Genomic DNA, 25,662 nt, shown 5'->3' on the forward strand with positions numbered 1-25,662 from the left:
AAAAAAAAAAAAAAATGCTACTACTGGATCTACTAACCCCTGAATCTACTCTTTTCGATGATCTACATCATATGTAGGTTCGGTCTCAGACATCAGTATTTTTATTTCAACTTAAAAGTAGATCTTGTCTCCAGCCCGAGTAAAATGACATTTATTATTATTATTATTTTTTAAAATCCAAATGTTACGCCCAGTCAGTAAAGTAATTACATTATTGTATAGGAGAAGAACAAGCTGGGTCCGTCCCTCCGGGAATTTTTGTACATATGGTCGACATCATATGTAGGTTCGGTCTCAGACATCAGTATTTTTTGTTTCAACTTAAAAGTAGATCTTGTCTCCAGCCCGAGTAAAATGACATTTATTATTATTATTATTATTTTTTAAAATCCAAATGCTACGCCCAGTCAGTAAAGTAATTACATTATTGTATAGGAGAAGAACAAGCTGGGTCCGTCCCTCCGGGAATTTTTGTACATATGGTCGCGCTTCGCGCTCCCTCGTTTACGGTCGCGCTGCGCGCTCCAGGGGCTTTGCGAGGTTGTGCATGCAATCGCGCTTCGCGCTCCCGGGGCTTCGCGGGATTGAGCATAGGGTCGCGTTTCGCGCTCCCTTGTTTACGGTCGCGCTGCGCGTTCCCGGAGCTTCGCGGTTTTGCATGCGGTCGCGCTTCGCGCTCCCTATTACTACATAATATATCTACCAACATATTTTCATGTAATGATTCAAAATCAAGACTAGAGCCCGTTCTTCCTTCATTCTTTTTAATGTTTCCTAATAACTCCCAATATAAATCTAGCCTAAGGGGTATACGAGTATTCAGTAGCCGGTCCCAAGCCCGAATAAATAGAGAGGGTTGAACCCGTACGGAAAGACATCCAGGGTTTGTAAATTAATATGGTCAAACCCAATCATGATAGCACAACAAAGTCAACTAGCCTCGGATATTATTTATAGTGACTCTGTAAACGCTAGGGCGTCCCCCCGCGTTTGCATGCGGTCACGCTTCGCGCTCCCTATTACTACATAAGATATGTACCAACATATTTTCATGTAATGATTTAAAATCAAGACTAGAGCCCGTTCTTCCTTTATTCTTTTTAATGTTTCCTAATAACTCCCAATATAAATCTAGCCTAAGGGGTATACGAGTATTCAGTAGCCGGTCCCAAGCCCGAATAAATAGAGAGGGTTGAACCCGTACGGAAAGACATCCAGGGTTTGTAAATTAATATGGTCAAACCCAATCATGATAGCACAACAAAGTCAACTAGCCTCGGATATTAATTATAGTGACTCTGTAAACGCTAGGGCGTCCCCCCGCGACGCGCAGGTGCCTCGCCTAACATCTGTGTCAAATGGGCGAGGGCTACCGGGTCAAGGACGGGACCGGCTAAAGAAGATAGTCCAGAAGGAAAAAATCAGAATTGGATCACTGAATGTGAGTTCCATGACTGGACGAGGGAGAGAAGTTGCTGACTTGATGAAAAGAAGAAGAATACAGATACTTTTGTACAGGAAACGAGATAGAGAGGAGACAAAGCCAAAGAACTTGGAGATGGATAGAAACTAATATGCTAAAAACCGCCAAAAAGCGGTCAAAATACCGCCAACTGCAGCATCTATCTCAACCAAGTTTCATGTCGCATCCTTGTCACATTTGTGAACTATATATATATCAAATTTCAAGTCTCTAGCTCATACCATTCCCGAGATATTGTTAAATTACAGCGAAAACCGTCAAAAAGCGTAAAATGCCGCCAAGCGTTGCACCGGTTTTAACCAAAAGTTTCGTGTCGCATCCTTGTCACATTTCACAGCTACATACCAAATTTCACGTTAATAGGAAGAGTGACCGAGTGATACACGTGAAACTACAACTGGATGTTATGGAGCTGAATGTGTTGAGTGCGTATGCGCCGCAAGTGGGATGTGAGGATGAAGAGAAGGATGCATTCTGGAGAGATGTTGAAGAAGAGCTTGGAAGAATACCTGATGACGAGCGGGTGTTTATAGGAGGACATCTGAATGGACATATTGGAAAAGGGAATACAGAGACTGCAGAGAGAATTAGAGGAATCTGGGGATTGGAGAGTCAAAATGAAGAAGGAAAGAGAATACTGGACTTTGCCTTGGGATCAGATTGGCTATAATTAACACCTTTTTCAAGAAAGAAGATAGAATGCCTGTGACCTACAAAAGTGGAGAAAGAACGAGCCAGATAGATTTCATCTTGTGCAGGGGACAACACCTAAAAGAAGTGAGGAATTGTAAAATTATCAACGGTGAGTCAGTAGCTCCTCAACATCGAGTTTTAGTTGCTGACGTATCCTTCGATGTTGTAAAGAAAAAGAGAGTAAAGAGACCTACATCACACATCACCCAGAATCATATGGTGGAACCTTAAAGACCCCTTCCTAAATCTAGAGTATAAGCCTAAGGTGATAGAGAGTGTGAAGAAGGCCGAATGCGAAGATCTTTGGAGAAATTGTAAAGAATCTATGCTACAGGTTGGAGAAAAGGTATTGGGTAAAACATCTGGGAAAGGAAAACCGAAGGATAAAGAAACTTGGTGGTGGAGTGAAGAAGTGAAAAATAGTGTGAAGAAAAAGAAGCGAAAAAGAGACTTGATAAATTGAATACCATAGAGAACAAGTATGCATATTAAAATAGCAAAGAAAGAAGCCAAAAGATCTGTAGCACAAGCCAAAGCGAAAAACCTAGAGGAACTATTGTCTTTCGTTGTGTTATTATATGTCTTTCGTTGTGTTATTACATAGTCCTGCCATAAGTTCTGTTACAAATTGTTCACCGTATATTTTCCGTTAGCCTACATGGAAATACTCGCAACCAAATTTAATGTAACTCGTATATCGCAATAATCCAGCTCCCAATTACCTACTATGCTGGCACCGGTCGCTATGCGCATTTATATTACATAGCTACTCATTTTCCTCACGAGGCTGAGTGGGCCCCGTAACAGGCCAGTCACGGAATCAATCATTTGCATGATACAATTTCTTCACCCCGCCGGCAATCGAACCCGGGTCTCCCGCGTGCAAGGCGAGCGCAGTGGGAGCTGACTACATTCTTTGGGGCCTTTTTTCCTCTGCTTTTCCCGTAAGACATCTTAAAATTGTAAAAGATATAGCATAATGCTGAAAAGTGAAAATTACGTTTTATAAAATTCATATATTTTCTATGAATACTTTTAATAAGTCTTACGATATGGCGCGCAACTCTCCAATTTTCTTCCCTCAGTTTTTGTCAAACGATTATTATTATTATTTGTTTCTTATTTTTTTTTATTATTTTTTTTTTTCATCTTGATAAAGTCTTCTACAAATCACAAGAAATATTTGAATAAAAGGATTTTTTTTTTACTAATCTTACTAAAGTCATTCCTCTGACAATTATTATTCGGTAACCACAGTCCACTCGGTTATGAATCCCATGTTTTTTGCACTACTGGAATCTTTACTATTATTTTCAATAAAAAGTACTAGGAAATATCACATTAGATATAATGCCAGCATTATAAACCTCGAATTCACACTGTCCTCATATAAAACACAATCCAAAGGAAAGATAGGTGTGTATTATGTCAAACAATATTTTGTTTTTAGACGATGAGTAAGAAACGTAGAATAGTAAGTTTGTATTTGTTTTCTTCGCCTCAAAACAACGCCTGTAGTGCCTGTACACTACCGACGCTTAGGCGATGAGTAAGAAACGTAGAATAGTAAGTTTGTATTTGTTTTCTTCGCCTCAAAACAACGCCTGTAGTGCCTGTACACTACCGACGCTCACGTCAGATTTCACGTCAAAATGCGCAGAAACGCTTGCGCACAAACAAACGAAGTGGGAGTTATGAATTATGACGTCGTCGCCTACGGGAGCGTAAGTATGCCGTGACGTCAAACTTCACGATTTACCGGTATTTTTTAAATCGATTTATCTCGGTATCTAGAAGTCGTAGAAGCAAAAATTCCGTTAGTCCTCATTTTTCCTGCTCTATGACTTTGAAACATCACCCAAGTAAGCGCAACAGCTGTATTTTTTTCTATCATTATCTATATTTTGACCTTCGAAGGTACAAAGTTCCCCACTGTGGCCAATGGCTCCAATCTATTTAATGAGATTGTATTTAGTTGTACTACTAAAATATCTCATCCAAAAATATTCCGAACTCTCCGATACTCATGATACTCAAGCCTATGGACTGCTTTAGTAATGATGTAAATTTTGACACGCATTGTACAGGGTGCGGCTTTTTTGAAACTTCGATTAAAAAAAAGGCTGTCATTCTCAACTGATGATTAATGCTGAATTATTATCAAGAAATGTTGGAAATTTGATTTTAAGAAGGTTTGAAGAGTCCACCATTCAAATGACGACCGGCATTGACGATACATTCTGGAGGCGATTTCTGAGATTTCGCTCTACTTTTCCAACATTGCAACAGGTATACGGCCTATTTCGCGGCGAATGTTGTGCTTTAACTCTTCAATTGTTCTTTTACGATCATTGTAAACTTTGGATTTGAGGAAACCTAACGGGGTTATTAACATTCGCCGCGAAACAGGCCTTATACCTATTGCAATTTTGGAAAAGTAGAGCGAAATCTCAGATATCGTCAATTGCAGTCGTCATTTGAATGGTGGACTCTTCAAACCTTCATAAAATCAAATTTCCCACATTTCTTGATAATAATGGCAGTCGTCATTTGAATGGTGGACTCCTCAAACCTTCATAAAATCAAATTTCCCACATTTCTTGATAATAATTCAGCATTAATCATCAGTTAAGAATAACAGCCTTTTTTAAATCGAAATTTCAAAAAAGTAAATAACCGCGCCGCACCCTGTAGAACGTTCATTAATGACTTTTCAATAAGTCAAACTTGGCCTTTATGTTTGTGCTCACAGGATAATAATTCAGCATTAATAATCAGTTAAGAATAACCGCCTTTTTTTAAATCGAAGTTTCAAAAAAGTAAATAACCGCGCCGCACCCTGTAGAACGTTCATTAATGACTTTTCAATAAGTCAAACCAGACGATGAGTAAGAAACGTAGAATAGTACCTAAGTTTGTATTTGTTTTCTTCGCCTCAAAACAACGCCTGTAGTGCCTGTACACTACCGACGCTCTGGATGCTGCTGCCCTCTAGCGTGGCCTAAAGAAAATTTCCGTACCAAATAGGTAGGTACAAACGGAATTCCTTAAAATTGAAAATTTTGTGTAAAAAAGGCCCTTCTTATTCCTACGTAGGTCAAAAATACTACACCACATGAATATAACTGAGAATGTCTTTCGTCGTCTACTGTCTCTTTGAAAGCCTAAAGAAAATTTCCGTACCAAGTAGGTAGGTACAAACGGAATTCCTTAAAATTGAAAAATTTGTGTAAAAAAGGCCCTTCTTATTCCTACGTAGGTCAAAAATACTACACCACATGAATATAACTGAGAATGTTGTCTTTTTTTTATGCATTGCAGAAATGAGGTGTACGAAAAGTCTTTGGCTTAAAATCGGGACTTAATGGGAAATGAATGGACGATATTCCCATCTTGACGTGGGATTTAGGTACAACACCGAACCTATTTTTCACGTACTATAATTTCCATGCAAAAGGATTTTTTTTTTTCAACGGTTTAACACCGATATTGACAGTTAATGACCAGGACCACTAACTGAGATTAAACTTGGTTTAAGTTAACCTACTGGGTTAAGCAATCTATCTGATCAGTTGATTGTAAACCAATCGTTTAACACGAACTAACTTTAAACTCAGATGTCTTTTTACAATCGTAGTTTTACTCCCCATCGATTGTGGACATACAATCCGGCAACTCACATTGATGGCATCCAGCCTGAGTGGAGCCAGGATAACATTCCATGGAAGAAGATCCTTGGGCAGATAGTCACATTCAATTACCAATCATGCAAAACCTCTAGCGTGATGCAGACGAACCAAGAGTTTAATATAGAAGTTTCTCTCGGCTTGATATTTTTTATATGGGAAGCAAGGTTTCTCAATATACTCTGCGTTACGAGAATATTGCTCACATATCTTATATACTGGATGGTGTCGAAAGATTCTTGAGGAATTCCATTATCGTGAAAATATTTTATGTTCCCGATTAATCGTCAACTCTAGCTAATTGATTACTTGGACATGGAATTAAGTACGATCTCATCTAATTGTACGGGTTTGTCAGTCAGACTACTCCTTGGTAGTTGGGTGCTCGTACTACTCGTCTAGTAAACAAGAGGGGGGTTCGAATCCCAACCGAAGGATGGAATTTCATTACTTTTTCCAAGAATTTGATCATTTTTTACTTTCCTTTTTATTTATATTTGTAAAGGTCCAAGGGTTAGGTGGTAGACAATGCTGTAGGATTTTTGCTAATCTTGGCCTCTATCCAAGCAAGGGTTAGGTACAAACTATTCAAGTTTTTTTTTTTCCTCGTCTAATCATATTGTTTAGCTTGGGCTCTAGTTTCTAAAGATGAAAGTCTGAAAAGAAAGGAGAAGAAGAAGAAAATGAATAGCTCATCCCTAAATCTAAAAGAAATTTAGCTGAAAAATCCAGCTCCAAAAGGACCATATTAACATGAACTCTTCACTGAAAACACTGACCCTGATTACACCTATTGGGGCATTTCGTAGCACGCAATTTTAAGGGCTTCTATTTTCTGTAAATCAAATATCCCAGCACGTCATTTTTCTGAATTTTGTATTCTCCCACTTCACCCTGTATGTTATTAGAGTAGGACTGAAGCCTGAGCACATCGAGGAATTCCAGTCTCGTGAAAATATTTTATGTTCCCGATTAATCGTCAACTCTAGCTAATTGATTACTTGGACATATGTAGAATTAGTACGATATTATTGTACGGGTTTGTTAGTTACTATTCTTCCTTGGTAGTATAGTGGTTGGGTGCTCGTACTACTCGTCTAGTAAACAAGAGGGGGGTTCGAATCCCAACCGAAGGATGGAATTTCATTACCTTTCCCAAGAATTTGAACATTTTTTAATATTTGTAAAGGTCCAAGGGTTAGGTGGTAGACAATGCTGTAGGATTTTTGCTAATCTTGGCCTCTATCCAATCGTATTGTTCAGCTTGGTCTCTAGATATTGTCCTCAGTCTGAAAAATGAACAAGTATTGATGAAAAAATCAATTTCTAAAGATAACAGTCTGAAAAAGAAGAAGAAGAAGAAGAAGAAGAAGAAAATGAATAGCTCATCCCTAAATCTAAAAGAAATTTAGCTGAAAAATCCGGCTCCAAAAGGACCATATTAACATGAACTCTTCACTGAAAACACCGACCCTGATTACACCTATTGGGGCATTTCGTAGCACGCAATTTTAAGGGCTTCTATTTTCTGTAAATCAGAAATATCCCAGCACGTCATTTTTCTGAATTTTGTATTCTCCCACTTCACCCTGTATGTTATTAGAGTAGGACTGAAGCCTGAGCACATAAAAAGAAGGGGGACCTATCATGTTTATTTATTACATTTTATTTTTGTTTAAACTCCCCAGGCTATACAAAAAACGTACAACTCCTGCCAAACACGAGGAAGCATGTTTTAAATTTTGATTTTCACTTTGCTTGCCCTGAAATAAAATGAAGAGTTCCAAGCTGGGCCCGTCCCTCCGGGAATTATTTAGCCCGTAGTTTATTCGATCAGTACCTATGTACCTACCTAATTTGTTTAATAAGGAAGGACGGACTAAAAACGTACAACTCCTGCCAAACACGAGGAAGCATGTTTTAAATTTTGATTTTCACTTTGCTTGCCCTGAAATAAAATGAAGACTTCCCCGACATGTTGAAATTAATGTGGGGTCAGGGGGATTTTATTTTCTCTTCCGTACTTATATTTTACTTTTATTCCCTTGTTTACGTTCATCTTTTTTATTGCCTTTTGTCTAAAAAATGTAATTTTAAATGAAAATTATCATAAATGTACTCAAAATACATCAATTTAGCAAACAGAATGTGTGAATGGAAAACACGTAGAAAGATAGCAATCATGCTATACAACTTGCGAACTTCAATTCGATTAGCGATTGTTCAGATCTCGTTAATAATAGGTTATGAAGGGTTATCCAACGGCTGAATTTATTGGAAATTATTGTGTAACCTTTTGTCTAAAAAATGTAATTTTAAATGAAAATTATCATAAATGTACTAAAAAAAAATCAATTTAGCAAACAGAATGTGTGAATGGAAAACACGTAGAAAGATAGCAATCATGCTATACAACTTGCGAACTTCAATTCGATTAGCAAATGTACATCAATTTAGCAAACAATGTGTGAATGGAAAACACGTAGAAAGATAGCAATCATGCTATACAACTTGCGAACATCAATTCGATTAGCGATTGTTCAGATCTCGTTAATAATAGGTTATGAAGGGTTATCCAACGGCTGAATTTATTGGAAATTATTGTGTACCACCTAACCCTTTGCCTGAATAATGACCTCAAATTTTGTACTAAAGTTATTCACATGTAAATTAAATTATATTATGTTCTTAGGTCCCCATAAATTATCAAAAAGTTATTTGTTGATTTCTGTAGTTTAGAATTTAATTCAATTGGTATTCTAGTTTTAATTTAAAGTTAAATTAAGTATATTTTTGTTTGTATTCTAGATCATTCAAGTTTTATATCAATCTGTAATTTTAGAATATATCAATTCATACTTATCCAGCCTGAATAATGATCTCAAATTTTGTACCAAAGTTATTCACATGTAAATTAAATTATATGTACGTATTATGTTCTTAGGTCCCCATAAATTATCTATTTGCTAAGCTTAAAATGTAAATGATGGGTTTTACCCATGCATTTTTTGGTCTTAAATATTTAATTCTAACCCAAATCCCCGATCTACTTTTTGTTTGTAATCTGTTCAGTTATTTGTTGATTTCTGTAGTTTAGAATTAGAATTTAAGTCAATTGGTATTCTAGTTTTAATTTAAAGGTAAATTAAGTATATTTTTGTTTGTATTCTAGATCATTCAAGTTTTAAATCAATCTGTAATTTTAGAATATATCAATTCATACTTATCCACCTCTCTTGAATCTCCTTGTGTTCCTTGTCCATTCAATATTGTCCGTTTTCATATTTTTGATTTCCCTATCCTGTATCCCCAATTCCTCACTCCATATTTCATCAATATTCCAAGGGAATCCGTAAAATCCGAACCGTAAGGACCACAAAACTTAATAATTTTAATTTAACGGTAAAAAATAATAATAATAAAAATAGGTAATCAATATCTGATCATTTGTGGCTTTGAATATTTTCAGAAATACAATTCATTTTCACGGTCCAGCAATCAACATAATTTTAATTTAACGGTAAAAAAAATAAGAATAATAAAAATAGGTAATCAATATCTGATCATTTGTGGCTTTGAATATTTTCAGAAATACAATTCATTTTCACGGTCCAGCAATCAATCTCAGTACGTAGCTGTAGAAATATTTAAGTTATTTAAAAATTATTTAACCAGATATAGTTTATGATATTGTTGTTAATCTTGTATTTTCCTGTAAATACGAGGTATCTGTGATTAAAGTTGATTTTGATATATTTTTTTTTTCTCAGTCTTTTTTACAGTACACAGTACCTCTTATACCGCCCGCACACTAACAATACTTTTGTCAATATATTGCCAATACTGCAAAAATATCGATTTTCCATATTATTGTCAATATACTGACAACACATCAATACAAGTATTGTCAATATTCATTATCGTGTGTGAGCGTTATTATCTAAGTACAAGTACATCGACCTTTGAATTTCTCGGGTTCGAAGCCTGAAGTTTCGAGATTTTTATTATAGATTTTTTTATATAAAAAAATCTCAAAAGCCGCCTGTTTTTCCTTACGGGATGAAGAAGAAGAATACAGATACTTTGTGTACAGGAAACGAGATGGAGAGGAGACAAAGCCAAAGAACTTGGAGATGGATACAAACTAATATACAGCGGTGCGAATGATAGTGGAAGAAATGGAGTTGGGATTATTCTGGATGAAGACGAAAGTGACCAGCGTTAATAGGGAATACAGATACTTTTGTACAGGAAACGAGATAGAGAGGAGACAAAGCCAAAGAACTTGGAGATGGATAGAAACTAATATACAGCGGTGCGAATGATAGTGGAAGAAATGGAGTTGGGATTATTCTGGATGAAGACGAAAGTGACCAGGTGACCAGCGAGTGTCTCTAGGAGGAGATTTGAATGGACATATTGGAAAAGGGAATACAGAGACTACAGAGAGAATTAGAGGAATCTGGGGATTGGAGAGTCAAAATGAAGAATACTGAACTTTGCCTTGGGATCAGATATGGCTATAATTAACACCTTTTTCAAGAAAGAAGATAGAATATCTGTGACCTACAAAAGTGGAGAAAGAACGAGCCAGATAGATTTCATCTTGTGCAGGAAACAACACCTAGAAGTGAGGAATTGTAAAATTATCAACGGTGAGTCAGTAGCTCCTCAACATCGAGTGTTAGTTGCTGACGTATCCTTCGATGTTGTAAAGAAAAAGAGAGTAAAGAGACCTACATCACACATCACCCAGAATCATATGGTGGAACCCAATCAATTTTTCCCCCAAAATTAGACTTGTTCACAGAATTTCCTTTTTTGACTTTGAAAATCAAATTTGAATAAAAAATAATATTAGAAACCACAACAAACTAATACTACTGTAATGAAAACACAATACATAGAATTGTTTTACTGACGTAAATTCTGGCCCGCAATGTGAATTCAACATCGGATAAGGTCTCAGTCTCGCATCCACTTCTTTTCCTATTCCATTCATCCCTATCAATCCCTCAGTGCTCCTTACTGCTAAATTAGTTTTAAGTTCCACTCATCCCTATCAGTCCTTCAGTGCTCCTTACTGCTAAATTAGTTTTAACTTCCACCCATCCCCATCAATCCTTCAGTGCTCCTTATTGCTAAATTAGTTTTAAGTTCCACCCATCCCTATCAATCCTTCAGTGCTCCTTACTGCTAAATTAGTTTTAAGTTCCACCCATCCCCAGCAATCAATTTTTCCCCAAAATTAGACTTGTTGACAGAATTTCCTTTTTTCACTTCGAAAATCAAATTTGAATAAAAAATAATATTGCATTTTTAAAACTCTCGATTTCATTTCAGTTAGAAACCGTAACAAACTAATACTACTGTAATGAAAAGACAATAGAATTGTTTTACTGACGTAAATGTAAATTCAACATCGGATAAGGTCTCAGTCTCGCACCCACTTCTTTTCCTATTCCATTCATCCCTATCAATCCCTCAGTGCTCCTTACTGCTCTGGCCCGCAATGTGAATTCAACATCGGATAAGGTCTCAGTCTCGCACCCACTTCTTTTCCTATTCCATTCATCCCTATCAATCCCTCAGTGCTCCTTACTGCTAAATTAGTTTCAAGTTCCACTTATCCCTATCAATCCTTCAGTGCTCCTTACTGTTAAATTAGTTTTAAGTTCCACTCATCCCTATCAATCCTTCAGTGCTCCTTACTGCTAAATTAGTTTTAAGTTCCACTTATCCCTATCAATCCTTCAGTGCTCCTTACTGCTAAATTAGTTTCAAGTTCCACCCATCCCCATCAATCCTTCAGTGCTCCTTATTGCTAAATTAGTTTTAAGTTCCACTCATCTCTATCAATCCCTCAGTGCTCCTTACTGCTAAATTAGTTTTAAGTTCCACCCATCCCTATCAATCCCTCAGTGCTCCTTACTGCTAAATTAGTTTTAAGTTCCACTTATCCCTATCAATCCTTCAGTGCTCCTTACTGCTAAATTAGTTTTAAGTTCCACTCATCCCTATCAATCCTTCAGTGCTCCTTACTGCTAAATTAGTTTTAAGTTCCACTCATCCCTATCAATCCTTCAGTGCTCCTCACTGCTGTTTTTTTTCCCAAAGAATGTAATTCTATTTTGTTCTTTACAATGACATCAACTAACGTTACAATTTAATAAGAATATATTATGACATTGTCAAAGAATGTAATTCTATTTTGTTCTTTACAATGACATCAACTAACGTTACAATTTAATAAGAATATATTATGACATTGTATTTTAGTGGATAATTAGTTTTAAGTTCCACCCATCCCTATCAATCCTTCAGTGCTCCTTACTGCTAAATTAGTTTTAAGTTCCACTCATCTCTATCAATCCTTCAGTGTTCCTTACTGCTAATTTAGTTTTAAGTTCCACTCATCCCTATCAATCCTTCAGTGCTCCTTACTGCTAAATTAGTTTTAAGTTCCACCCATCCCTATCAATCCTTCAGTGCTCCTTACTGCTAAATTAGTTTTAAGTTCCACTCATCCCTATCAATCCTTCAGTGCTCCTTACTGCTAAATTATTTTTAAGTTCCACTCATCCCTATCAATCCTTCAGTGCTCCTTACTGCTAAATTAGTTTTAAGTTCCACTCATCCCTATCAATCCTTCAGTGCTCCTTATTGCTAAATTAGTTTTAAGTTCCACTCATCCCTATCAATCCTTCAGTGCTCCTTACTGCTAAATTAGTTTTAAGCTTCAAAATCGCAACAAGAGGAGAGTCCCTGCTTGAAGCTATTGCAACATCAACTCTATCCTGTATCACATTGAAATTGAAGTCGTCCTTAGCACCAGATTCTTCCATGGCGAGCGGTTCAATACGTATATTCAGTTGGCAACATCATTCAGACAAAGGATCATGAGAGGAACGTTACACCTGTTTAGGACACGGGACCCTTTGAGTAAGTCACAAATTGCCATGTTTCTGTTGATTTGTTTTGTGTCTACTTCTAACATATCAAGAATCTATATGTTGCATGTCTACTAACATTTTTGACCCTTAATAAATTGATTTACAACTCTCCAAGCATCATTAAAGAAATAAGTGAATTTGCAGTAAGATAAACCAATCTCGAGTGTTTGCTCCGAGCTTTTGTCAGCACTATAAATTCCAAGTGCGAAAGCTTTGTCGGACTTCTGTGGTACATATTCACCAAGAAAATCCTAACTAAGGTTCGTGCCAACTAAAAAGTTACTACTTTGTGTGGATGGAATCTCTTCAGGTAAGTAAGTTATTATTTGCAGTAAGATAAATTAATCTCGAGTGTTTGCTCCGAGCTTTTGTCAGCACTATAAATTCCAAGTGCGAAATTCACCAAGAAAATCCTAACTAAGGTTCGTGCCAACTAAAAAGTTACTACTTTGTGTGGATGGAATCTCTTCAGGTAAGTAAGTTATTAGACTATAAGCTCGTTTTGAAATTACATGGTTCGAAAACACCTGTCCTGGTGTTCAATTATATACATCAGGTGGATCTGAATCTAAAATATTGAAAACGTTCGCGATGTTTCTATGAATCTAAACCAGAATCAGAAAAACCCAACAATAACGAGCTAGGTACTTCATTGTTATAAGAAGGTCCGTGAACCAAAAAAGAGGACCTAGCGCCAAGAAAATCGACAAATATGAGAAACTAGAAAATTCTCTAGTAACTATTGTTAGTCTAGTTGTTATATCGGTTATTTAGGTAGGTTCAAATTTTAAAATACGAAAGAACGAAGTTGTTGACAATGTGTACTATTTCTTTGATCATCTGCATGTACCTATATTTCCCATTGTTCCTATGGAAATGATCGAGCAAAATCAAACTTAAATTGGCTATGTCGTTTGTCATCTTTTAGGCCATTATCTCTACTGTTTGAAATTTTGTAACTATTGTTAGTCTAGTTGTTATATCGGTTATTTAGGTAGGTTTAAATTTTAAAATACGAAAGAACGAAGTTGTTGACAATATGTACTATTTCTTTGATCATCTGCATGTACCTATATTTCCCATTGCTCCTATGGAAATGATCGAGCAAAATCAAACTTAAATTGGCTATGTCGTTTGTCATCTTTTAGGCCATTATCTCTACTGTTTGAAATTTTGGTTGGACAATCAACATTGCAAGTAGAGACGAAGAAAATTATGATGTGTTGAGGCGTATGTCTTACATTATTACATTATTTCATGTAAATATTAGATAAAATATAATTCATAAATAATTAACTTAACAAGGTATTTTGGAGAAATTAAATCGGCGGACATGGATAATAAACTATTTTTTTATTATTATTATATGATAAAAAATGAAACGTGAAAAAATAAAATCCAAAGTGAGAGGTGGAGATAGTCGAGAGGAAAGGGAGGAGAGAGAGACAGAGGACGCCATATTCGATCTTAGTTAAGGAAAATCAATATTTATGTACCTACCCATTTTATTTAATATTCAGTTTATTATTATTCTTGATTTGATTATTTGGTTTTACTTCTATGTAATGATTTAAAATCAAGACTAGAGCCCGTTCTCCCTTTATTCCCAATATAATGTTCAAGTCACCCATCCATTTATTGGCCTTGCTCGGCGTAGCTTAACATAGGTGACGCTAAAACTGGTCTTAAATGATCGACTGAAGTGTTGTCTAAAACTTTCTCGCTTTGAGTTCATAGGTCTTCGCGACAAATTTCGAGATCAGAGCTCATTTGTGTGAGAAAATGTGAAAAAAATCCCCCAAAAACCAGTTTTTTTTGGTTTTTTGGCTTTATGGTTTTCTGGACAAAATTTGCACCACCATTTTCGTGATCCTGGTAAAAAGACCTTTAATTTGATATATAGGTCGACCAGGTTTGGATAAGTCCTTCTATGGGGACAGACAGACAGACAGACAGACCGACCGACAGACAGACCGACCGACAGACCGACAGACGACACCGAAGCGAATACAATAGTCCGTCCCTTATACCTTTTTATTACTATTGTAATAATGAAGGAAGGACGGACTAAAAATGAAACGTGAAAAAATAAAATCCAAAGTGAGAGGTGGAGATAGTCGAGAGGAAAGGGAGGAGAGAGAGACAGAGGACGCCATATCAAAACACATCGTGCAAATGGAGAATTTCAATACAAGAGAATAAGTTAGGAGCGCTACTCTCTGTCTCTCTCTAGTCTCTCGCTCGTAAAACATGAAGCGTTTCACCTTTTTTGAGCCCATCACATATGGAATTGTGTATTCACCGTTTCACTTGATTACATTTGCACTCACGTTCGTTTTTGTTTTTTTGTTTTTTTTTTTTTTAATAAACAAATTCTGCTGATGAAAATTTTTCGTTTAAAATTTTGTTTGTAAACAGCAGCGTTGGTTTTACAACGTGTCGTGATGTAGGGTTTTGTTGTACGGTGGGAAATGTAAGAGCATGTGACGCTACCTGGTGGAATGTTCGTTGTACTAGAAAATGACATTGGCGGGATGGCGAGTGGAATGTATTTTTTATTCGGTATTTTTTTATGATCATTATCATTATTAAATTTTTTTCTCGTAATTTTTTTGAGGAATTTATTTGCTATTTGGAACAAAATAAGATTGGCTTCTATTTTTTCTGGAAATTTTGGGTCCTTTACCTACATACTTTTCAGTGGGTATTATACTCCTAGCTCCTAGGTATTTATGGAGAAACGGTAAATCTAGGCGCACGGCAGTGCGCCAGGCCAAGTTCCGGCCTGCGCGTGGACTTCATTGAGTTGTCACAAAAATGTTGATGGATTGTATAGATCAGTTCAGCGATATCAAACAAACGATGTGGGAAATGAGTTAGGTACATGTTGCTTCCTTGCGTTTCGAAATATCTAAATTTATCGAAAAACGACGCCGCCGGCGTACGATCTAGTGAAAAATATTGTTGGACTCTTGAGTGAAAAGCAACCCCTAGGCGAACTACCAGCATCCTTAGGACCACAAGGAAAACATCTGTAGACTTCAAAATCCTGAGGATAGTGATGAACGCGAGACGAGACTACCAGCATCCTTAGGACCACAAGGAAAACATCTGTAGACTTCAAAATCCTGAGGATAGTGATGAACGCGAGACGAGACAGTCGAGTCAGGAACAAATTTCTTGCATCCAGAATTTTACTTATTACAACGAGAAATATAGAGAGAGGGAGAGAGAAAAAAACAATTTAGAATCCTTAGGACCACAATAGGTAGAAGAAACATCTAGAATCTTCAGGACAACGAGGAAAAAGTACATCCAAAATCTTCAGGATAACTAACAAAATTATCCAGAATCCTGAGGATTTCGTGAAAAAATTAAAACTATCTAAAATCTAAAGGTAGACGAAATAATCTAGAATCCTCAGGACCACGAGAAAGGAAAAATAAATTGAGAAAAGAAAGAACACTCAGAATCTTCAGAACGAAAAAAGGCATCCAGAATCAAGGACCTTAAAAAAGCAATTCAGAATCAAGGATCACGAAAAAGCTATTTAGAATTCATAGGAGAACGAGGAAAAAAAAAACATCCAGAATTCATAGGACCACGAGAAAAAAAAAACATCCAAAACATGCAGGATAGTAAGGAAAAGGAAAAAGAATCCTGAGGACCACGAGAAAAAGCCATCCAGAATTCTCAGGATAAAAAAAAAAAAAAAAAAAAAAAAAAAAAAAAAATTTAATCTTCAGGATAACTAACAAAATTATCCAGAATCCTGAGGATTTCGTGAAAAAATTAAAACTATCCAAAATCTAAAGGTAGACGAAATAATCTAGAATCCTCAGGACCACGAGAAAGGAAAAATAAATTGAGAAAAGAAAGAACACTCAGAATCTTCAGAACGAAAAAAGGCATCCAGAATCAAGGACCTTAAAAAAGCAATTCAGAATCAAGGATCACGAAAAAGCTATTTAGAATTCATAGGACAACGAGGAAAAAAAAAACATCCAGAATGCATAGGACCACGAGAAAAAGCCATCCAGAATTCTCAGGACAAAAAAAAATCTAACAATCTTCAGAACGGCCAGGAAAAGTATCCAGAAGGACCACGAAAAAATCATCCAGAATCCTGGAGACCACGAGAAAAAAAGATAAATAAAAAATCTGTCGAAATTATTTTTGTCAATCGTAAAACATTTATTAAATAAAACGACAGTAAAGTAATAATATTAAAAAAAGTTTGTAGGTATTTTCATTTCATTATTCAACTCATGATAAAAATTTAATTAGACAATAGAATAGACAAAAGAGATAGAGAAGCGGAAATCCTCAGAAGGGTTGAAAACGAGATAATGTAGAGATGATTGTATTGTATTTCTTATTTATTTATGTATATGTATTAGAAATTACTGGCAGCGGATAAAACAGAGAGCGGAAGGAATTCGTAATGATGTTGGAAGAAAGATATTATATGTATACGACTATACCTACATACGCTGGTTACGTAACCCGGATCCGCAAAGGTTAAATGTTGGTGACGACCAAGTTGGGTTTGGGTATAGAACAAATAAAAAATCTGTCGAAATTATTTTTGTCAATCGTAAAACATTTATTAAATAAAACGACAGTAAAGTAATAATATTGAAAAAAGTTTGTAGGTATTTTCATTTCATTATTCAACTCATGATAAAAATTTAATTAGACAATAGAATATGAGATAGAGAAGCGGAAATCCTCAGAAGGGTTGAAAACGAGATAATGTAGAGATTTTATTGTATTTCTTATTTATTTATGTACATTGTACATGTATTAAAAATTACTGGCAGCAGATAAAACAGAGAGCGGAAGGAATTCGTAATGATGTTGGAAAGATATTATATGTACGACTATACCTACATATGCTGGTTACGTAACCCGGATCCGCAAAGGTTAAATGTTGGTGACGACCAAGTTGGGTTTGGGTATAGAATCTCCTACGGTGTAAGCTTGGGTCCCGAGGATTCACAAAAATCGTGCATTAACACGCTCGGGCGGATGAAGAACGATGATGAAAGCTATTATGGATACGACCTCAAGGTGCCCCCGCTAGTGTTCAGGTGTAGGATGTCTTCTAGCAGTCTTTTTCCGAAAGTTTTGCATGAAACAATGTTCTTCAGTATGTAACCTGCTCTGGCGATTCTAAAGTAATAAAATGAGAATTAATTATTAAATAATATTTGCTCCATAGTGTCTTGCGATCAAATCGAAATCGTGCATTAACACGCTCAGGCGGATGAAGAACGATGATGAAAGCTATTATGGATACGACCTCAAGGCGCGCCCGCTAGTGTTCAGGTGTAGGATGTCTTCTAGCAGTCTTTTTCCGAAAGTTTTGTATGAAACAATGTTCTTCAGTACCTATGTAACCTGCTCTGGCGATTCTAAAGTAATAAAATGAGAATTAATTATTAAATAATATTTGCTCCATAGTGTCTTGCGATCAAATCAGAAAAAATGTTACCAAGGAAGAAAGGAAAATCTCAAGGTGTGTCCACGCATAGTCCACCATTTGTGGACATCTATGTATAGGAAGAATAATATTAGATGTCATTTGAAAACTAGAGTAACAAAGTGAAGGCCGTATTACACCCTGAGATGCGAAGATATCCGCGCTACCCGAAGTACGAACATGATTCCACAACTTGAATGTCAGCTGTCAATGGAACGCTTCGTGGCATATTCTGCCGTAGCTCAGCGCGCATATATTTTCTTGTCTCTGCAAGGTTCTTTGGAATAGGATCCCGAATCTTCATTTTTTGTTGCTGTTTCTACTATTGAATTCAATGACGTCAATATCAAGACAGAAGATAAAATTGAGATGCATTCGTTTATAATTCATCTATTATTATTTTTTTTTTACTAAGTATTTTGTGTTGCAAGTACAAATGTTTTAGTTGTATACTATAGTTCGAGTGGGTGTCTAAAATGGAAAAAATTGCTGACAATCATCTCATCACTATATCCAAAGTTGAATTCAAGGTATTTGTTCAAATGAAACTACTAGTACGTCTAATAATCTAATCAGACATTTCCAACAAACTCACATAAAATTCATCATCGTCAATTTTCTTATGATTCCGAGAAATCTTGGTATTTTGGTGATTTTGGTATTTGGTAACCGAGATTTTGGTAACCCCTGTGAATAACTTAAAACGATAACACTACTGTCTAGTTGGCCCGAAGGTTTATTAGTTTGGGCGGTAATTAAGCACGGAGTTCTCTTTTTTTTTTTTCTTTCCTTTTCTGTTTGGAAGCATTCATTTTTTATTACTTTCACCCTTAAAATATTCAACTCAAACTAGGGCGGGTCCATTATTGATCTGAGGCACTGCGCATTATTTGACGCACCACGGGTATCGATCCTGGTGCTAAGGCTGCTTGCAACTTAGCGAAGCGCTGGAACAGCGAGATTTCCTCGAGGAAAAACTTTCCTCGACTTTTTCTTCGATGTAACTTCTTTTCAATTGTTCGTCCAACTTTGAATATGTTGAATCCTTTCTGTAATGAAATGGAAATGGTTTTCCAGAGGTTTTGTAGGCTTCTAGTTCTATTAATTGGGAATTCTAGTTATATCACAAAATTCAATTAGGTTCAATTTTCTTTATTTCGTCTCCTTAAAACCTTTACTTTAGTCAATGTCACCCAGCTCTCTCCGACTATGTTGGCAGTATCAATAGGCGCCCAAATATTTTATTTATTCATATAATACGCATTTAGCAATTGGTTATTTATCACATCAGCCATCAGTGGATTTAAAGAAATAAGGCTTTAGGAAGTTATTCCGTGTCAGGAATCTCATCAGGGTTAAAATGGATTCGGAATTGTCGGCAGGATATATGTAATGAAATGGAAATGGTTTTCCAGAGGTTTTGTAGGCTTCTAGTTCTATTATTTGGGAATTCTAGTTATATCACAAAATTCAATTAGGTTCAATTTTCTTTATTTCGTCTCCTTAAAACCTTTACTTTAGTCAATGTCACAGTAATGAAATGGAAATGGTTTTCCAGAGGTTTTGTAGGCTTCTAGTTCTATTATTTGGGAATTTTAGTTATCTCGCGAATTTTAATTAGGTTCAATTTTCTTTATTTCGTCTCCTTAAAACCTTTACTTTAGTCAATGTCACTACAGCTCTGGCTGGGCCTTGGCCTCCTCCTTCATTTTCTCACGCCCAATGATTCGTAGGTCTTTCGTTATATCCACCCCTCCCCCCTTCATTTTGTTTATGATTGTCATTCTACGCAGAATGTAGCTTATTCCAGTGTCTTCTTGTGAAAATTTAGCAGTCGTTCATTTTCTCACGCCCAATGATTCGTAGGTCTTTCGTTATATCCACCCCCTCCCCCCTTCATTTTGTTTATGATTGTCATTCTACGCAGAATGTAGCTTATTCCAGTGTCTTCTTGTGAAAATTTAGCAGTCGTCAACGCTGGACCTTTTGCCAAGTATTCTCATTGTCCAATTTATTTATTTTCGTCTCCACATTAATTTCGCGAATGATTTTCAAGCCCAAATAAAGTGTTTTCCTCTACTTGTATAAGTAAGAGAAAATAAAATAAATACCTACCTAGTTTTCAAAACACGTTCTAGAAATTCTTGAAAAACCTTTTGTGAAGATCCCTCGAACAATGACAAGATCCCTAGAACAATGACAGATACTTTGTATATTAGGAACATTAGTAAAATCTTGATGTCAAATGTACCAATTCCTCAGAGAAGTTCTATGTTCAGGTACTCGGATTTCATACTCCTTGAGAGATAAAACCTGATGAATTTTGTCATTAAATTCTGGCAAGAATGTCTATTCACCCGGGTCTTCTCCTGATTTCTGTTGTGCGAGTTGACATCTTCAATTATGGAGCACAAAACCTTCATTGTAGTTGTAATGACTTCACACAGCGAAATACAACACGATGATTATACTGATACATCAGGCATGGATTTGTCTTGTGCTGAATTCTATTTTCCGTCTTAGAAACTGAAGAACCTTTGTTTAAATGTTGTGTTTGAAAATTTGAAGCGGAAAAAAGAATCAATTTTGGAAATGAAAATTAAATTTGGCACCAATTAATTTTCTTGTGTAAGTCCTTTTTTTCTATCCTTTTTTTGTACCAAGGTTTTCTTTATTTTGTTTGCTCTTTAGATGTAAATAAATCTTTTTTCTAATAATTCGATTATCGTGATCGAGATATTGTAAAAGTTAGGGTAAAAGAACACTCAAATAAGCATCATTCAATAGGATAAGGAAAGTTTGTGAAGATTCCTCGAACAATGTACCAATTCCTCAGAGAAGTTCTATGTTCAGGTACTCGGATTTCATACTCCTTGAGAGATAAAACCTGATGAATTTTGTCATTAAATTCTGGCAAGAATGTCTATTCACCCGGGTCTTCTCCTGATTTCTGTTGTGCGAGTTGACATCTTCAATTATGGAGCACAAAACCTTCATTGTAGTTGTAATGACTTCACACAGCGAAATACAACACGATGATTATACTGATACATCAGGCATGGATTTGTCTTGTGCTGAATTCTATTTTCCGTCTTAGAAACTGAAGAACCTTTGTTTAAATGTTGTGTTTGAAACTTTGAAGCGGAAAAAAGAATCAATTTTGGAAATGAAAAATAAATTTGGCGCCAATTCATTTTCTTGTGTAAGTATTTATCCTTTTTTTGTACCAAGGTTTTCTTTATTTTGTTTGCTCTTTAGATGTAAATAAATCTTTTTTCTAATAATTCGATTATCGTGATGATGAAAATTGCTTCTAATAGTTCTCTTCATGTTGTAGGAAAATATTTTCCCATGGACAACAGAACTTACAGGCAAAATTCTAATGCCAGCCCTACAATATAAACTACACTTCCTAGCTCTTCTCAATTTTGGAGGAAAATTATCTAGCGTAACCGCAAAATATGAACGCCAATAGTTCTCTTCATGTTGTAGGAAAATATTTTCCCATGGACAACAGAACTTACAGGCAAAATTCCAATGCCAGCCCTACAATATAAACTACACTTCCTAGCTCTTCTCAATTTTGGAGGAAAATTATCTAGCGTAACCGCAAAATATGAACGCACTGATGTGATTTAGCGTGTCGAGTACGTTGAACCAGGTTCATCTATTCTAACGATGGAATCAGTGCTGTAGCGAAACGTAAAATAAAGGACGTCTGATTTTCAGAGTTCCTTTTTAAAGTATGTAATGCTTCTCGGTCGAGGAAATTTTTAAAGGTTATAGTCTAAAGCTGCGTCCACACATAGTTGACGGCGTCGATCAATGATTTAAATTACACCAAAATTTTGTTAGCCTTTTTTTGTTTTGTGGATTTTTTTTATTTTATTTATATAAAGCGCTTTAACTACAAGGTCATTCGCGTTAACTCCTAGTTCAAATTAGGCGATATACCTACTTTTATGCATCTCAGTAATTCTAATTACAGTCATGAGCATGATACTTTGATTTCTCCAATCTCGCTATTTTTTGGATGAGGTAAGTTATCCTACTTTAGCAATGCCAATTACAAAAATAAAATAATTAAGCTAATTTAATAATCTTTTATGGAATTCGCATATTTTATCAAAAAAAGAGGTCTAACTCTTTCGAAGAAAGTTAGGTTTCAGCCAAACTCTTTAGCTGGCGGACCATTTTCGTCTTCGCCTCTGATCCTGATGCTATCACAAAGCGAGTACCCTATTCCTATTCATTGTTCGAAGCTAATTATTTCGTGCTGTTCCATTTTTCGTATGGTAAAATATTATTTGTTGAAATGAAGCTACATTGTCGGCGTGACGGACCACTGAGTTTCCTTAATGAGATATATCAAAAACAAAACTTCTTGTTTAAACTATTGAGGAGTTAAATAAAATATAATGCTGATATTGTTTTTATTATTATTAACCATAACCAAAAGTCAGCCCAAAGCTAGGACTGATTGAGAGGCTGATAAAGAACACCCGCATGAAAACCATAACCAAAAGAAAGTCAGCCCAAAGCTAGGACTGATTGGAAGGCTCATAAAGAACCCGACCCCGTATGAACATAATAAAAGGCCAAGAAGAATATGATTAAAAAAAAAAAAAGAGAGATAATACAAAATTGGATGTGCGGATTACCATGAGCTAACAGCCTCCCAGAATGATGCCTAATATAACTTTGACATCACTATGAATGATCCCATCACAATATTTACGTAAGACCAGGGATCTTGTGGTGACATGTTGTAGTCCCCATTTTCTTCTTTGGATCACAATACTTACCTTTAAAACTTCCTCGTCTTTCTTCAAGCAGTGCAAGTATTGAAATCACCCGCTTACACTTAATGAATAATCTTTGTTGTGACGAAATCAAACAACAATCGTATGCAACCTTTTAGATAATTTTAGCGTTGTATTCTTGTGCTTGCGACAGTGACACCTAACACTTATTTTTTCTTCTTTGGATCACAATACTTACCTTTAAAACTTCATCGTTTTTCTTTAAGCAGTGCAAGTATTAAAATCACCCGCTTACACTTAATGAATAATCTTTGTTGTAACGAAATCAAACAACAATCGTATGCAACCTTTTAGATAATTTTAGCGTTGTATTCTTGTGCTTGCGGCAGTGACACCTAACACTTATTGTTGCACAAGTTACACGGTACACTAACTTGTTTATAATCAAACTATTATTTGTTTAATGCCAATACCAGACACGTATAGCATGATACATACACATTATTTTATCTGGTTTCATTAGATTAAATTAAAACACTTATTGTTGCACAAGTTACACGGTACACTAACTTGTTTATAATCAGACAAACTATTATTTGTTTAATGCCAATACCAGACACGTATAGCATGATACATACACATTATTTTATCTGGTTTCATTAGATTAAATTAAGTCATATTTGCAAACCTGATTTCTCAACACGATACATTACTTACGTCCGATCCGAAACTTCTACATCCAGAATCAAGGATCTTAAAAAAGCCATCCAGAATCAAGGATCACGAAAAAGCTATCTAGAATTCATAGGACAACGAGGAAAAAAACATCCAGAATTCATAGGACCACGAGAAAAAAACATGCAGGACAGTAAGGAAAAGGAAAAAGAATCCTGAGGACCACGAGAAAAAGCCATCGAAACTTCTTTGAAGATCTCCAGTATTTCTAAACCTCTTGTAATGCTCTTCAATTTCCTCGGTGTTGTTTTAGTCTGGTTGTGCCTACGCGTAGTTAATGTATTCTCTAAGGAAAATAAATAACCCAGCTCCTCGCACTATTAATTAGTGTTGAATATTCATTAGGCAAATAACTTTGAAGATCTCCAATATTTCTAAACCTCTTGTAATGCTCTTCGATTTCCTCGGTGTTGTTTTAGTCTGGTTGTCCCTACGCGTAGTTAATGTATTCTCTAAGGAAAATAAATAACCCAGCTCCTCGCACTATTAATTAGTGTTGAATATTCATTAGGCAAATAATAAGCTTTCAAGTCCAGAACATTAATATTTTACGAGGCTATTGGAGATGCCGCGGTATAAGGGAGGGGCTATTCATGTTGTCTGACTGCTTGGAGCAATTATTGGAACTCAGAACCAGTTTCTAATCTCAGCGTCGCCAGCGATAGAACTTGTTTACTCTTGGTATCATCTGCTTGTGTCCAGGTTACTATGATTCATCCAGATGAATATGGCAGCAAGGAGTCATCGACCCAAAATGAAAGAACCAATCAGAATGCGAGAACTCCTTGCATTGTTGCAATTAAGGTTTAAGACTAAGAGTTTGTCGCTGTAAAGAATTTGAACACATGGGGTATTATTGTTACACAGCGATCGGAATGATCAATGCTACTGACTACATGTCACCTCAATGTGAAAGACCCCCTCGATTACATGGAACAAACATACACACATTGATGATAGTCTAAATCTGTGAGCACCATGTTAACTTGCTCCATATCATCATGTTTTAAATATAGACATGGAAATGTTGAGACAAAATGTTCTCCGAGATCAAATTTCTAGGAAGACGTCGAGTTGCCACTTTGCGAAGATCTACATATACGCACCTTAACAAATCTCGCCATAAGATCCTAAGCCAAGAGCAACTCTCATCGATTACATGGAACAAACATACACACATTGATGATAGTCTAAATCTAAATCTGTGAGCACCATGTTAACTTGCTCCATATCATCATGTTTTAAATATAGACGTGGAAGTTGAGACAAAATGTTCTCCAAGATCAAATTTCTAGGAAGACGTCGAGTTGCCGCTTTGCGAAGATCTACATATACGCACCTTAAGAAATCTCGCCATAAGATCATAAGCCAAGAGCAACTCTCGCATTTAAAAAGTCAAGATCTTCAATCTTGACAGATTACCTGTGCTTGACAAAACAAACACTACAACAAAGCAACTCTCGCATTTAAAAAGTCAAGATCTTCAATCTTGACAGATTACCTGTGCTTGACAAAACAAACACTACAACAAAATCCTTGAGTTCTGGAAAGTTCCCTACTCGCACCGGTCTCTAGTGAACACTAGCAGCATAACTTTTGAACTTTTCTAAAAGGAACAAGTAATATACTCGCAAAGTTATAATGCTATCAAAGGAAAAGTTTCAGGAAACTTTTATCGGGTCGTGGCGGAGAAGGGTGGTTTCAATAGGAACAAAGTTCTTTAATATATTTCTGTCTCCTCGTGTTTTTCCTTCCCTCATTTTATTTTTCCATTTCTTTATCGGAAAAAGTTATACTATCGGGTCGTGGCGGAGAAGGGTGGTTTCAATAGGAACAAAGTTCTTTAAAATATTTCTGTCTCCTC

General features: G+C 36.0%; 1 protein-coding gene and 1 long non-coding RNA gene across 2 annotated transcripts; both read left to right on the forward strand.

Moving 5' to 3' along the window:
- The first annotated feature begins 13 nt into the window (after positions 1–13).
- On the forward strand, positions 14–708 carry LOC113470480. Its single transcript, XR_003393518.1, has 2 exons — positions 14–77; positions 287–708. It is a non-coding gene; the product is annotated as an uncharacterized LOC113470480 (long non-coding RNA).
- Positions 709–1,249: 541 nt separating this feature from the next.
- LOC103516619 lies at positions 1,250–2,153 on the forward strand. The gene is made up of 2 exons (XM_008481593.1): positions 1,250–1,441; positions 1,821–2,153. The coding sequence occupies exons 1-2, from the start codon at positions 1,250–1,252 to the stop codon at positions 2,151–2,153; spliced, it is 525 nt and encodes a 174-aa protein (XP_008479815.1).
- The last annotated feature ends 23,509 nt before the right edge of the window (positions 2,154–25,662 follow it).

The sequence above is a fragment of the Diaphorina citri genome, unplaced genomic scaffold, assembly GCF_000475195.1.
Source record: "Diaphorina citri unplaced genomic scaffold, Diaci psyllid genome assembly version 1.1 scaffold1617, whole genome shotgun sequence".
Taxonomy (NCBI): domain Eukaryota; kingdom Metazoa; phylum Arthropoda; class Insecta; order Hemiptera; family Psyllidae; genus Diaphorina; species Diaphorina citri.